This window comes from Xyrauchen texanus, chromosome 39 (genome assembly GCF_025860055.1).
Source record: "Xyrauchen texanus isolate HMW12.3.18 chromosome 39, RBS_HiC_50CHRs, whole genome shotgun sequence".
NCBI classification, from domain to species: Eukaryota; Metazoa; Chordata; class Actinopteri; order Cypriniformes; family Catostomidae; genus Xyrauchen; species Xyrauchen texanus.
Window position 1 is genome coordinate 30,225,956 of NC_068314.1, and position 16,453 is coordinate 30,242,408.

The 16,453-nt window shown below is 43.6% G+C and overlaps 1 protein-coding gene across 1 annotated transcript in view; it reads right to left on the bottom strand.

Annotated features, from left to right (window-relative positions):
* Positions 1-1,194: 1,194 nt before the first annotated feature.
* Positions 1,195-16,453, bottom strand: part of LOC127633066 (matrix remodeling-associated protein 8-like) — a 34,046-nt gene continuing 18,787 nt past the window's right edge. The window contains exons 6-10 of the mRNA XM_052111936.1: positions 5,105-5,266; positions 4,800-4,857; positions 2,357-2,439; positions 2,197-2,271; positions 1,195-2,086 (exon numbers count right to left, since the gene is read on the bottom strand). Coding sequence (XP_051967896.1) covers positions 2,061-2,086; positions 2,197-2,271; positions 2,357-2,439; positions 4,800-4,857; positions 5,105-5,266 — 404 coding nt within the window. The 3' untranslated portion in view covers positions 1,195-2,060. The remainder of the gene's footprint in view (positions 2,087-2,196; positions 2,272-2,356; positions 2,440-4,799; positions 4,858-5,104; positions 5,267-16,453) is intronic.

Consider the following 16,453-nt stretch of genomic DNA (forward strand, 5'->3'; position numbering starts at 1 on the left):
ATGAAGTCAGAATAGGGAAAAATTTGGTTATTGCTATTGGCATATCGCGGCCCTCTTCAGCCTGTCTGGCCCCATTTTGTGGCCAGCCCACTGGGAAAAGCACCGGTTATCCCTATGGCCAGTCCACCCCTGGAAGGACGTATGCTGTAGTTATAGTATATTCACGAGCTCCAGATCTAAGTGCATGTCTAAGTAGACATGCCCCCCCCCCCCCACCACCAAAAAAGAAAGAATTTGCAGCTGTTGATCAATCAGTTAGAGTAAGGCCTAATATTTTTCTGCTCCAGCTGCTTTTGTTCTTCCATTTTATCACATTGTTAATTTTTCTGTCACTATGATTATTATTTATAATTATAAATCTGGTGATAAAGAGTTAGATAATGCATTATAGTATTATAGTATAATATATTATAGTATTTTTATTTTTATGATGGGTAAATATCAGATTTACATGGAGAGATCTTTCCTAAAACTGTAATTTCAAAGTCAATTATTTCCCAGCATAGTGCTGCCATCATGTGGTAGAAAGGCCAGTGCCTTTGACGAAGCCAATTAGTGCAGTTTTTAACATGAGAAAACATGAAAATGTTAAATAAATAATACGATAAAATATTAATAACAATGAGAGTAATCCTTTATGATAGGATAGAGAAGGTTCTTATAGGAAATGTTATATATTATGGCGGATCGGTGATAATATAGTTTGTGATCCAAAGAATATCAAACAATTGAAAGAATGCATGTTCAACAATTGAACATATTGACTTAAATAATTCCAGAATATTGTGAAATGACTTAAGTGCATACATAACCACATAGACAGATACCAATATAACAATAGAAGCTAAATATGCTTGCTCTTGTATGATTTCATTAAATGAATAGTTCACACAAAAATGTTAATTAATTTATCATTTTCTCACCCTCATGCCATCCCAGATGTGTATGACTTTCTTTCATCTGCTGAACTTCAAATGTTTGGCACCCATTCACTTGCATTGTTTGGACCAAAGCTGAGAAATTCTTCTGAAAATCTTAATTTGTGTTCAGCAGAAGAAAGAAAGTCATACACATCTGGGATGGCATGAGGGTGAGTATATTTGTGTGAATTATTCCTTTAAAGACAAAAAGGTCCTTGTCATACAGTACATCATGCTGCTCATGTAATACAGTAAATGTAATCAGGTGCCTTCATGAGAGATATTACATTTATTATTTGTAGCTTTAATAAACAGCTTAAACTTTTCAGAAGTTCAAAAACTTCTGAACAATCACAAACATGAACATTACAAATGCATTTGGTGATGTAGCAGTAGCAATAGCTTTGGCAATAATGTGACCATGCAACTGAATATTTCAATTACACTTGGGCATGAAATAACGTTATTGCCTAAATGTTGAGAGAGATATAATTTGAATCATGAGTGTTACACAGTGTATAAAACATAAGCATAATATTAAAGGGTAAAATACTGTTACTAAAATAACACTCAAGGCACTCAAGTTAATGCAATATTTAACAACAAAATATTTTTTTATATATATTGATTCCACATGTGCTTGATGGGTAAGAAGGTTCATCCTGCAAATGTTTTTTCAGCTAATCATTTATTTATGTAACACATACCCCAAACCTCACATCAATATAAAAAACACATACTGTAGTTCTGGGTGTATTTACTTCCCACTCATAGAGTGTGTGGCAGCATTTGGCGAAACAAAAATCATATCACAAATTTATTTCATTTTTAAGCATTTGTCTTGTTGCTATAGTGCTTTGAAATGTACACAAGTGCATATTTCATTAGTCTGCTTTATCTGTTGTCCAAAATACTGACTCTGCTGTGTACTGTCAATCAATCAGTCACTGGTCAAAAGGCCAAAAAAGATGGCTAATCTTGAATTAGAAAAAAAATTGTACAACCATACTTCTCTTCCATTCTTTTCTCTCATGTCCTTGCCATATTTTCACCCATCTTAATTCAATTCTTTTTATTCTTCTTCTCTTCGATTCTTCTTTTACAAATTTGCCCCTGAACCAGCCAGTGGCAAGGTGCTTCTTATTTCCAAGACAGCTTCTCTATCTCTGCAGAGAGAAAGAGATTAGAGAGAAGGGCTAGTTAAGTCACATAATAGTTTTTACAAGAAGTCAGGTAAGGAATCAAACAAACCAATTTTTCTGAAAAGCTTAGTTACCTCTGTCCAGATCAATGGCTTTTGGGGAGCACGGTTTGGACATTTCTGCTTCTTTCAGAAGATTGTTCTTGTAGCCTAGAGGAAACAGAACAGAATCAGATTTGTCCAAGTCTATTCTACACACACTGCTGGGAGGAAATACAGTATGATGTAAACTCACCCAACTCTGTCTCCTCCTGGTTGCTTGACTTCATCTCTGGGATGCTTCGATCACATTCTTTCTTCACACATGATGCGTGGCCCCTAGTTGCATGATACAGGCAGTTGATGCTCAAAGGTCATGTCATTTTTTTTATGTTGAAGGAATATTTAGTGTTCAATAGTTACTTACAATGGAAGTATATTGGACCTATTTTTGGAGTGTTTAAAGGCAGAAATGTGATGCTTATAATAGTAAAAAAGCACTTGCATTAATTCGTCTGTAAAAACGTGGTTATTATTTGAGCTGTAACTTGTTACTTGTTCTAGGCCTTGTGGCTATACTTTTGAAACAGTGATTATTTTAACGTTTACAGATTGGCCCCATTCACTTCCATTGTACTGTAAGTGCCTCACTGCAATGCAGATATTTGCTTTTATTAAAGAAAAGGAGGGACAAGAGGAAACCCAGAATTGAACCCAGAATATTCCTTCAAAATACTTTCTCCTATCCCAATCTAATATTCAGAGATAAGTATAAGTAAGCCATTCCCAACACATGTTAACTCTGTGGCACTTTAAAAACATTGGTTTAACCAATAGCATGCCTTTGGGGTTGGACTTTCTGTTGATTAAACCAATACCATACAGGGGGTGTGTTTGTGGAAACCTGTGTGAAAACACCAAAAATTGACACTTCACCTTTAAAATGAATATATGATGCGTTGATACACACATAATGAAGTCAGTAATAAAACAATGTAAAAGATGTAAAGACACCAGACTTAATTCAGTACCGGTGTGATGTCTGACTGACACACGGCTGCATTCAAATGCTGCCACGCTTATGAGTGCTACCACCACAAATATTGATGTTCGATTCTTGAGCGAATCGTTCTTTTGAGCCAATTTTCAGCAAGTAACCGAAGTTGAGCCGGTTCACAAAATCGAACAGAATCAAACTATGTGTTGAGATGTTAATGGCAGTAGCTGAAAAAAAAAAACAAGTATAAACCTACAGATGTTTGTTTCTGTGCTATTTTTTTAATTATTAAAAAATGTTTGCAAATGAAAGCCCTAGAATTAAGTAGGCATTTTTTACTAATGATGATGTTACTAATACAAATCATTAGTAATATATTCATTTTTTAGTTGTGTTTGTATTTTTAATTAGACTTAATGAATTGCGTAACAAACTGTGATTGACATTTTAAAGAAATATGAACATATGTATCAGCAAAAACATACTAAAACGACGCTAAATGCACATGACCAGTAGCTCTGAGACTGAGTTCAAGGTGGCTCTTACGAGTTACTAAGAGTTACTTCAGGTTCAGAAACCCTTGTTATTAATAACACCTGTGGCCGTTAAGTGAACTGCAGCAAGCTACCTGTTGCTCATGCACACACACACCATAGAGACGTGAGTGAGTGTACTATTGTTTATTGTGCATGCAGATTATATTTTAAGTTGTTATAAGCTGAATCAGGGTTTCTGGTGAGTTGATTAAGACTGGTTTATTCTCTTTATATGCTTTAGACACGTAGAACATATCCACGTCTGTATTGGGTGCTTTAGGTGCCAAATTTTAATGTAGGAAACCTAGCCAAGATCTAATCAATATTTGTCAGTCATAGGCTATTTGGCATGCAGGATCACATAATAAAACACTGATGGCAATAAACACCCATATTAATGTAACATAATTGTATAAAAGGTAATAATCAGCATTATGCATTCACAGATGGCTTTATTTGAATGTTTCAGCGTGAATACCGTGACACTGGGATGTTAGAATTATGTACTAGTGACTTCATTACGTGATGATGTAAAATCACTTTTTTAATTCGGTTCATTGAAACGGAATTGAGTTCACAGAAATGAGTCGGACTTCCCATTACTAGTCACAAACACAGAACTGGAAAAGCTTTAACGTCAAAATAAAAGTTTGTTTCAAAATAAAAGTTCAACAATTTAAATTAAAGAAATTGTGATAGAAATATATTACTAGTCTTTAGTCAAATTTATTTTATTATTACTTTTATGTCACAAGCAAGCGTGCTGTTGTACTGAATAGAGGTTTTCAATGTTTTCATTTGTAATGTGATGCTCTGTTGTGCAGCACTTTATTTGACAAAAATAAGACCTTATAATAAGAAATATTGGATCCATTTGATTAAACAAAATTTTGATGATGAAATTGAATTCAACTTTGAAACATGGAATTCAGAAAAAAAATGAAAATGTGGAATTTCTGAAAAAACAAATATAATATTTAAAACTGATTCATAGGCTCCTACTTAAAAAACTTGAAATGTTATATTTTAATAGGCTAAAAGAGTGTGTTCAATAGCATATATTACCTATTTTTTCTGTGGTATCGTAACTGGTATCAAGAATCGTGAAATTATACTGAAATCTGTACCAACTACTGAAATTTTGGAACTGTGACAACACTACTCACACATAGTTCACCGTTGGCAGAGGTGGGCTTTCGACTTTCCGCGGATCAAACTCTTCGCCTACATTTAAACAATACAAATTAGTTAGCTTTAAAGATGGAATTAAGTAGAGCATAAATAATACTTATGCATACAATGTCACAAATGTCAAATAAAATGTGACATGTATGTGGTTGAAAGACACTTGCAACTTTAAAGCATAATAAACCATTTTCACAAAAGTTACTTACATTTTAATGCAAATAAATTGTGAATTTGGACACATAACTGTATACAGTTTTACTAATGGAGGAACAGAATAAAAAACCTTGTCTTTTCCAGTGGCGTGTGAGGAGAATGATAGCCAACACAACCAGGGCCAGGAGAAGAAGAGTGGCCAGGATGTAGCCTAGCTGTTGCAGGAAGTGACTTCTGTGTTCAGGCAAGATGAAGTTGATGACGTGTGGTGGCACTTCCACTATGTTGGTCTCTACAGAAAAAGATGATCAAGAATATGTATTGAGGACTTTTGCCCTTAAACTTGATCCCGTTCTTTTTTTTATTTTAGTCAATGCCCATCAGAGGAAGCTTTAAGCTAATACAAAATCTGTTTTCAAATACTTCTGTAAAAATAAAAACAACAATGGTGAAGTCAACTGTTACTGGCATTTTTTTTAACCCTTAAATGCTTTAATACTTTATTTCTTAAAATCCAAAAGGAGATTTTTAAAAGGAAAAGCAGATCCTCAGTCACCATTTACTTTCATTGCATCTGTTTTCCATATAATAAAGATGAATGGTGACTGAGGACATCTACTTTTGTGTTCCACAGAAGAAAGAAACCCATACCGATTTGGAACAACATGAGGGTGAAATAAAACAGACTATTAATATTAACTGATATAATAAAGACAGAATATAATTTTTTAGGTGAACTATCCCTTTAATTTGAAATGCTGTTGCTCCAATAAAAACATACTTACAAAAAAGAAACCTTTGATAAAAATCCTCAAAGATAAAATTAAACAAATATAAGTTCCCCTTCTGTCGCTCTCTCCACGTTGTGTCGGAGAAGCGACACTAGGGGTCTCTCTTGAGCGCCGATATTCACCTCTGACCTATTGAAAAGGGCCAATGGGAGTTGGCAGTCAGTATTTGCATACCCCGCCCCCGCATACGGGTACTTAAGCGGGGCAAATACGTAAGTTTAGTCAGAAAATTTCTTCGGAGCCGATGGTCTGTCTGCAGTTTGCTGCGAGTTACACACCATATTAAAACGTTCCTGTTTCCTCTGACGATCTGCATGCTGTTGGATCTTGACGGCGCACAACAGCGGCTTTCTCCTTTACATTGCACGGTGTGCTTTGTTGCCCCTGAGTACTTCGACAGCGCAGACACACACACACACTGTGTATTAAAAGAGTAAATTCCTATTAAAAGAGTAATTTCTCTAAAAGAGCAAAACACAGCGGCGTTGAACGTTCTTTTCAGAACGCGTCTTTTTCAAGATGCCCTTCCGCCCCTGTGTTGTTCCTGGATGCTGGTAGAGTGCTCTCCGCTTCAGGCGGCCACAAGCGCTGTCTCGTGTGTTTGGGCGCGATCACACCGAGGCGGCGTTTGTGGATGGTTCATATTCTCACTGCTAGAACATGACCATGACCACGCTGCGGTCGCGGATTGCTTTCAACAGAAAGCAAGCCACCCCAGCTACACCCGCATTGCTCCTTCTTCCCAAGGGATTGAGGATGATGCGGTTGGCGCTGGAGGCGATTTGGGGAGGCAGCGGGTGCAGTTTCGCCGGGTAGCCCCAGCGAACCTCCCGTTCCCGACACGCTCGCTGGTCCCGTCCACGCTTCAGCGGCGATAGCGGCTTCGCCTCACGGCCCGGCTGTCTATCCTCCGAGCCCGAAGCAGATGAGCTTCGCCACTGCATCGAAGAATGTGATGTCTGATGCCGAGGACTCCCCTGGACTGCCGCCTCGGGCCAGCAGGCCCAGGCTGAGGCCGGCAGCTCAGATGTCTGACATGCTTTCCGGGCGCCCGTAAGCGTGGGGTTGGATTGGAACCCTCCATCCTCCCCACAGCCTTCACGGTTGGATGACTGGTTCCTGGGGGCAGCGCGCCGTTCGCGGCCTCGCATCCCCGGTCCCGCTTTCCGGAGGTGCATGACGAGCTGGCGTCTACGTGGAGAGCCCGCTCTCCGCCTGTCTAGGTGCCACCCGCTCCACTCTCACCACCCTCGACGGCGAAGAGCGCCACGGATACGGGGCGATTCCCCAGGTCGATAGGGCAGTTGCGTACCATCTATGCCCCGGTAGCCCTACCTCCTGGCGTGGCCGCCCCGTACTCCCATCCAAGCCCTGTAGGACAACATCCTCACTCAACGTGAAGGCCTACAGTGGTGCTGGACACGCTGCCTCCACCCTGCATGTGATGGCCCTCCTGCAAGTCCACCAGGCCAAAGCACTCAGAAACATGCACGGGGGTGGACCTGATCCTGATGTGCTGCAGGAACTGCGCTCAGCGACTGACCTCGCCCTGAGAGCGACGAAGGCCACAGCGCAGGCACTTGGACAGGCGATGGCCACCTTAGTGGTCCAGGAACGGCATCTTTGGCTCAATCTGGTCGAGATGCGTGAGGCCGACAAGAACCGCCTCCTGGACGCACCTGTCTCTCAGACTGGTCTTTTCGGCGACACCGTCGAGGACTTCGCCCAACAGTTCTCCGCGGTGAAGAAGCAGACGAAGGCCATCTCTCAAGCATCATGCCCCGCCGCAGACCTGCCCCTACTGGCCCTGCCCCATCTGCCCGCCGAGGGCGTCCCCCTGCAAAGAAACCAGCTCCTGCTTCGCCTCAACCTGGGCCCAGCTCTCAGCCCCAGCGTCGAGCACCCCGCAGGCGGCGCACGCCCCCTGTCTCACGAACCCCCTCTAGGACCCGGAATGCTCCCAAGCGTTCCTGAGACAGCCGACCCAGAGCCGAAGACCTTAGCTCCGGGAGGTGGTAAGACCGCTCCATCCCCCGGTGGAGGGCCGGGGAGGAGAATCCTTTGTTTTTTCATTTGCCACACCCCCTGATGGGGGCTGTGTTACCCACATTCTCAATAAGAGCTATTTCCTTTGCCTCTGGGTCACCTGGCCCGCAAATGCCGTTCTCACGGCAATCTGCTTTCAGATTACGACAGTCCCGGTACACCGGACGCGGCGATCCCGCCTTCCGCCTGCCCACGACTGTCCCCCGGCTGGCCGGTTCAGACGAGTCCAGAGGACGCCAGCATCAGACCTCCTCCTCAGTCACGAACCCGCCCCCTGCCAGGTGCGTGGAGCAAGGTAAGTGCTTTGAGTCTATTCTCAACACCTCAGCCTCAGGCCGCGACGAAGCCGCCCGACGCTGCATTACCTGTTCTGCCCCACTGCGAGGCCCTGCCGGGTACGTCCAAAATACTCGTCCCTTTGGTGCCCCTAGCGCAGAGCTGGGAAGCGTGGCTTTCGCTTCCCAACGCATCACGCTGGCTGCACCAGACCATTCGACTCGGTTACGCAATTCAGTTTGCCCGGCTCCCGCCCCCCTTCAGGGACGTCCGCTTTTCTGCAGTACACGGCAAGCATGCCAGTTCCCTGCGCATGGAAATCGCGACCCTCTTAGCCAAGGGCGCGGTAGCGCCCGTCCCTCCAACCGAAATGAGGAAGGGTTTCTACAGCCCTTACTTCATTGTACCCAAGAAAGGCGGCGGCTTACGACCAATCCTGGACCTGCAACTTTTCAATCGGGCCTTGTTAAAACTCCCGTTCAAAATGCTCACGCAGAGAAATATTCTGGCTGGCATTCAGCATCTAGATTGGTTCGCAGCGGTAGACCTGAAGGACGCGTACTTCCACGTCTCAATTCTGCCATGACACCGACCCTTCTTACGGTTCGCATTCCACGGCCAGGCGTTTCAGTACAAAGTCCTCCCCTTCGGCCTGTCTCTGTCCCCTCACGCCTTCACGAAGTTTGCAGAGGCGGCCCTTGCCCCGCTACGAGTAGCCGGCATCCGCATTCTCAACTACCTCGATGACTGGCTCATCCTAGCACACTCTCGAGAGTTACTATGCACACACAGAGACCAGGTGCTCCGGCACCTCAGCCGCTTGGGGCTTCAGGTCAACTGGGAAAAGAGCAAGCTCACTCCGGTTCAGAGCATCTCTTTTCTCGGGTTGGAGTTAGACTCAGTCTCAATGACAGCACGTCTCACGAGCGAGCGTGCTCAGTCGGTGCTGGACTGCCTCACTTCCTTCAAGCCAGGCACGGTGGTCCCTCTAAAACTTTTCCAGAGGCTCCTGGGGCATATGGCGTCCTCCGCGGTGGGCACGCCGCTGGGTTGATGCATATGAGACCACTCCAGCACTGGCTCCAGACTCGAGTCCCGAGACAAGCATGGCACCGCGGCACGCATCGGGTAAGGATCACCCCCGCCTGCCTCAAAACACTCCGACCCTGGACAGACCTCTGCTTTTTACGGGCAGGAGTGCCCCTGCAGCAGGTGTCCCGACGCGTTCTGGTCACAAAAGACGTCTCCCGGTCCGGGTGGGGGGCCATTGGAAAGGAGCCCCGCTGCGTTGGCACGTCAACTGCCTGGAGTTGCTGACCGTCCGTCTCGCCCTCAGGAAGTTCCTCCCGTTAGTTCGGGGAGTGGAGGCTTCACCCCCAGTCGGTCCAGCTGATTTGGGAACGGTTTGGCAAGGCCCAAGTAGACCTGTTTGCCGCCCAGGAAACCTCCCACTGCCCGCTCTGGTATGCCCTAACAGAGGCTCCCCTCAGGACAGACGCGCTGGCACACAGCTGGCCCTCGGGGCTGCGCAAGTACGCATTTCCCCCAGTGAGCCTTCTTGCACCGGTGCTGTGCAAGGTCAGGGAGGACGAGGAGCGAGTCACGTTAGTGGCCCCCTACTGGCCCACTCGGACTTGGTTCTCGGAACTCAGACTTCTCGCAACAGCTCCTCCCTGGCAAATTCCCCTGAGAAAGGACCTCCTCTCTCAGGGACGGGGCACGCTCTGGCACCCGCGCCCAGACCTCTGGAACCTCCACGTCTGGTCCCTGGACGGGATGCGGAAGAGCTAGCCGGCTTACCGGCGACCGTTGTGAATACAATCAACCAAGCCAGAGCCCCCTCTACCAGGCACCTTTACGCCCTAACTTGGCGCTTGTTCGCAGATTGGTGTTCTTCCCGAACTGAAGACCCGCAGAGATGCGCGATCAAGTCAGTGCTCCTGTTCCTACAGGAGAGGCTGGACAGGAGGCTGTCCCTGTCCACCCTCAAGGTGTATGTTGCCGCCATTGCCGCCCACCACGATCCTGTAGACGGCAAGTCTTTGGGTAATCATGACCTGATCCTCAGGTTCCTGAGAGGCGCCTGGAGGTTGAATCCCTCCCGGCCAGGCCGGTAGTCTTGGCAGGACTCCAGAGACCCCCCTTCGAGCTGCTTGAATCAATTGGACTCAGGGCCCTCTCTCTTAAGATGGCCCTGCTGATCGCGCTCGCCTCTATCAAGAGGGTCGGGGACCTGCAAGCGTTCTCTGTCAGCGACACTTGCCTGGAGTTCGGTCCGGCGGATACGTCTGTGATCCTAAGACCGCGACCGGGCTATGTGCCCAAGGTTCCTACCACACCATTCCGAGATCAGGTAGTGAACCTGCAAGCGCTGCCCCGGGAGGAGGCAGACCCAGCCCTTTCATTGCTATGTCCAGTGCGCGCCCTGCGCATTTACCTGGACCGCACACAGAGCACCAGACGCTCTGAGCAGCTCTTTGTCTGCTTTGGGGGACGGCAGAAAGGGAATGCCATCTCCAAACAGAGGCTCGCCCACTGGGTTGTTGACGCCATCACACTGGCTTATCACACCCAGGCCGTGCCCCTACCCTTGCGGGTCCGAGCTCACTCAACAAGGGGTGTTGCATCCTCGTGGGCACTGGCCAAGGGCACCTCCCTAGCAGACATCTGTAGAGCCGCGGGTTGGGCAACACCCAACACCTTCGCGAGGTTTTACAACCTCCGCGTTGAGTCGGTTGCGTCTCGTGTTTTGTCAGGTCCGAGCCCGTAGAACTCGGTAACACGTAGACTGACCGGCCGGGTGGATCGCTTGCGCCCAACGCCATTTTCCTGACGTCAAGATTAAGTAGTGCGCCTTTTTTCCCAGGGCGCCCCACTCCGAGTCGGGACCCTGGTCGATTCCTCCCCAGCCCTCCGGGTCCGCGGTTCAGCGGAGGAACTGAGTAAGACCCCCTTCCCTATATGCGTGTAAGGGCCCGGCCGTGACTGCTCTATGCGAGAAACATAGAGAGAAAAGAGGCCCAGCCAGGCTGGCCCGTTCCCATGTTGGCAAACATCGCCTTGTTCCCCTCTCAGGGTAACTAGAAGGATCCCGATGTTCTTATGGGGCATTGGGGAAGGGTATGTGCAGCCAGGTACAGACGATGTGCGGCACTGGATGAATCCCTGCCCGCCTCTATCGGCAGTTCACGTACACGGTTCAGCACATGGCAAGATTGGAATGGGTCCCCTAGTGTCGCTTCTCCGACACAACGTGGAGAGCGACAGAAGGGGAACGTTTGGTTACGTATGTAACCTCCGTTCCCCGAGGGAGGGAACGACACCTTGTGTCTTTCCTCCGCCATGTCGCTGAACCGAGCCACCGGACCATTTCCAGCTCCTCAGAAAAATCCTGACTAAACTTCCGTATTTGCCCCGCTTAAGTACCCGTATGTGGGGGCGGGGTATGCAAATACTGACTGCCAACTCCCATTGGCCCTTTTCAATAGGTCAGAGGTGAATATCGGCGCTCAAGAGAGACCCCTAGTGTCGCTTCTCCGACACAACGTGTCGTTCCCTCCCTCGGGGAACGGAGGTTACATACGTAACCAAACGTTTTTTGAGCTCTCAATTATTATAAAACCAATAAAGTTTCCAAATAATTATAGAAACTAAATTCATGGAGATATCTACAGCATGCCTTTCCTCTTTCCCTGATCTTTAACTTCTAATCTCTCTGGCACTGGAATTTAAGCGTGAGCATGTAAAGGCATGACTCTCAGTAGAACTGATGAGGCACTACAGATGTGGTGGTGGGAGCTTTGACTATGGTTGGGGTTAAACAGATGTTGGAGGTGAGAGAGTGCACTAACCTGAGTGTCATATTATCTCCTGCTTTATTTTTAGCTGTGGAGTTTGTGCACTTGTTTATTTATTTTTTATTTTATTCAAAAAAAGACTGGCAACTACCTTATGTTTTTGAACCGGAATGAGATCTGCTCTGCTTTTTTTTTTCTGGCGTAAAACATGAAGTTGAATAAAAACAGTGGGTGGAAACAGTCAGAGGAATGGGGAGAAATAGGGAGGTACTATGTGGTTTACTTAACTGCAAGTAGCTTTGCCCTTTTGCTTTTTAAAGGAACATTTAATCCCAAAACTGAAAGAAATAAGACAAAACTGTGCCACCTCATCTACGCTACAGACATATTCATGACCTAACATAACAACAGGAGATGACAAAATATTATATCATAGCTCTTAGAAAAGAAAGATGAAAGAATGGTGTTGAATGAATAAACACCCTCCTGTTATGATTATACCTCGCAAATGGCTGGAAAACATTTATAAAGTTTATATAGAGATAAAGAGATATTCTTCCATCATATTGTTATCATTGTAATAATTAGACAGTGGGAGGGCCAAAAAATTAATTTCCTTTGGAGGGAGAGGTCAACCATGGCTGTTCTGATATGAACTTGCTCATTTGAATCTGGCAAACCAAAGAGCACTGAGGTATTGCTGTAGGTACATGACAATGGTCCTCATGAATGTCCTACAGAGGTAAAAGTAAAACGAAGTCTTTCCACTTTTAATTTCAAACCATAATATTGGTATTTCTTAATACACATTCCTGGTTATTATTGTGCACATCACATCTTTGCATTGTCTTAAAATGTCTCATATTTCATAAACATTTTGCAATTTGCTCTGCCTCTAAAAACAACATTCCTTTTGGCTGACGTCAACAATCCCTCATATTTTTCAACTGATGGATAAAATCAAGTCCCACACTACATTTTTCTAAATTGATATTCTGTTTATCTTGGAGATACATCACATCAACAAAGTAAAACAGGATCACAAGGGAAATCAACATGTTACTTCCGAAAGTTCATGTACCCTGAAATCAACTCCATTCAGTCAAATTACTCCATCACACATTTTTGCAACAATTCATGTGTGAATATAATTCCCTCTAGCAATATTGAACCCCTGAGACACAGGTTCTGATCCTGTGGGAACCAGAATGTAATCACATTAACAATGGTAAGCAGGATTCTGAAGTGCTAAGATTGTATTTTTACTCCAATTATGGTTGCCTCATTTACAATTACAAATACAACTCACTTTTGACACCAATCTGTGGACATTACAGCCGGAAACTATATATTAAAACAGAATGCGAGTTCACACATGCTAATCCGTTCAACAAGACATCCAGCTTCAGCCACTGGGGACAGTGATTTGAATTTCGGTAAGCAGAGACCAGGGATTTTAGCAGCATATTTTAGATGTTACCGAATTCACAGTTTATTTAGTCTGAGTAAATTGGGTTGCAATTTTTTTTTTTTTAAGTTTCCTATAGACTCCAATACATCCCTCTATTGTAACCAAAGTGCTGTATTATTTTTTTACAAACATTAATAACAGAATTAAATAGAACTTCTAAAATGTTCAAATGAACAAATTAATAAAACATTGTAAAACCTACACATAAAGCTCCTATAATTCTCAAACAACATTATAGGCTAAAGAGGAAAAAATGTGTCTTCAATCTAGATTTAAATATAGGCAATGAGGAAGAAGACCTAACAACAAATGGGAGTGCATTCCACAACCTGGGGGCCGCAACCACAAATGCCCGATCACCTTTGGTTTTCAAACGGGAACGAGGAACAGAGAGGAGTAACTGATTTGCTGATCGAAGAGACCTAGGTGCAGGATAATGTTGAAGTAAATCAGCAATGTACTGAGGGGCTAAACAATGCAAGGCCTTATAAACATACAGCACAACCTTTAATTTAACTCTGTAGCTAACTGGAAGCCAATGTAGGGAAGCGAGAACAGGGGTAATATGCTCTATTTTCTTGGTAACCGTTAGAAGTCTAGCTGCTGCATTTTGGACTACTTGCAGATGTGTTAAAGAAGATTGAGACAGAACCACATATAAGGCATTGCAGTAGTCCAGCCGGGATGTAATAAGACCATGAATCACTATTTCCAAGTCCTTCTGTGAGAGAAACTGTTTATGTAATTTAGCAATGGAGCTTCCTTTAACAACAGCATTTATCTGCTTATCAAATAATAAGTCAGAATCAAAGATGACACCCAAGTTCTTAACTCTATTTTGCATGGTTAAAGCCAAAGTACCTAATTGATTTTCAATGACGGTGATACATAATGAAGAGCCAAAAGCCATGACCTCAGTTTTATCCTCATTACAATAAAACAGCCAATAAAATTTGTGTACTGTAAATTGCTTTAGATGACTAGCATTTTTGCTAAAACAGCAACTACATACATGTAAAATTTGAATGCATTTTCTAGACCTTTCACTTGTGTTTTTACATGGCTCTCTGGAATACTCAATTCTGATTGGACAATGGCGCCATCTAGCAGTCAGAAATTGCTCTGTAACAACCGCAAATCAGGGGACTTAGACGTATTAGAGCTCTCATCCAGGTTCTGCGAGCCATCTCTCCTGCTTCTCGGATCACTGTGCGATCTCTACAAGTAAGCTAATTAAATAATTTCAACTCAAATACATTTTTCATGTGAATTTATTTATTTGGCAAGTTTGTAATAGGCTGAATAATGAGGAGTCAGATGGTCATTTTGACAAAATAAACTCGTTCAGGGTGATACAAGACCCCCTCCGCTTTGGGGTCCCGATCACCCTGGGTTTCAACCGACTGACTGTACATTATCCCTTACGTAAACCACAAAATCACTTCTCAACAAAAGGATATATAAAGATGGTTTTGCCTAACATTACTCTTGTCCACTTGGGGTTTGGGTTATCGGGTAGAGTTAATAAAATATGGATTCCTGTATTATATCATTTATAACTAGATTTCAGCAAGATTTCAGCAGAAAAAATGTCAACCTACTGTTACAGAATTAAGTGTGATCAGTCTGAGTAAAGCCCCTTTCACACAGAGATCCTCACACTGCCTGAGCTTTCATAGAATCTGTACTCGCATTCACACACATCCCGGAAAAAATCCCAAGACAAAAGTGACATTACAATCTAATGTACAGCGTTTTAAGTTTACTGATAACATATGCATTTTCATACCTTACCACATATAAACTAACGGTTAATTTCATAATTCATAACTGGTTTAGTTCCAGGGCTTGAGAGGAAATCAGGACATTTATGGGCCAAATAATACAGAACAAGTGTTCCAAAGGGAGAACACTGTACAGTCTTGGACTGTCCTGCTTTTAAGACATTAGGAGAACATCACTATCCTCAAACCTTGCAACTTAGAGAACAGTCATTGATCTTCCAGATCCTCGGGAAAGCTTTGAGTGAGTCAATCACATGATTGATACCAGATGGTTTAAAAAATCTGAACTCTAAAGGCTGATTTATACTTCAGCGTCAAGCATCTGCGTAGGGGCCAACACGTTGGTTTGTTTTTATAGTTCTGCGTTGGTGTGTCTGCGTCATTCTGTGAGTACACAGCCAAAATGCTAACTAAATGTTTCATAAATAAACAAAAGCAATGCAAGCAATGTAATGTCTGGATTCAAAAGTATTTATTAAATTATTTTAGCATTAACAAATAATACAAAGTACATGTTGAACATGTTGAAATGTAGGCTACACATTATTTATTAGCCTATATATGTTGCCTGCATTGCAGGCTGAACATAAATGAGGAAATTACTGTACACTTGCTCTTAAGTCGGTTAAATAATAATAATACATAAATATTTTTGTATACATTTTACGTGCTGTGCTGTCAGATAAATCGTCAAATGACTACTTGAATAAATAATACAAAATGACAAAGTGTCATTTTAAAGACTTTACAATACATATACAGTGCATTTAGAAAGTATTCAGACCCCTTAATTTTTTCACATTTTGTTATGTTGCAACCTTATGCTAAAAAAAAAAAATCACACCAAACTCCATACCCCATAATTTCAAAGCAAAAAAAAAAAAAAAAATTTGAGAACTTTGTAATTTTATTAAAAAGAAAAACTGAAATATCACATTGACATAAGTATTCAGACATTTTGCTATGACACTTGAAATTTAGCTCAGGTGCATCCCATTTCTCTGGATCAACTTTGAGATGTTTCTACACTTTGAATGGATTCCACCTGTGGCAAATTCAATTAACTGGACATGATTTGGAAAGGTGAAAATGCATATTTTCAATGCATACAGAGCAAAAACCTAGCCATGAGGTCAAAGGAACTGCCTGCAGAGCTAAGAGACAGGGTTGTGTCAAGGCACAGATCTGTGGAAGGCTACAAATAATTGGGCTATATTGAAGGTTCCCAAGAGCACATTGGCCTCCATAATTCTTAAATGGAAGAAGTTTGGAACAACCAGAACTCTTCCTAGAGCTGGCCTCCCGGCAAAACTG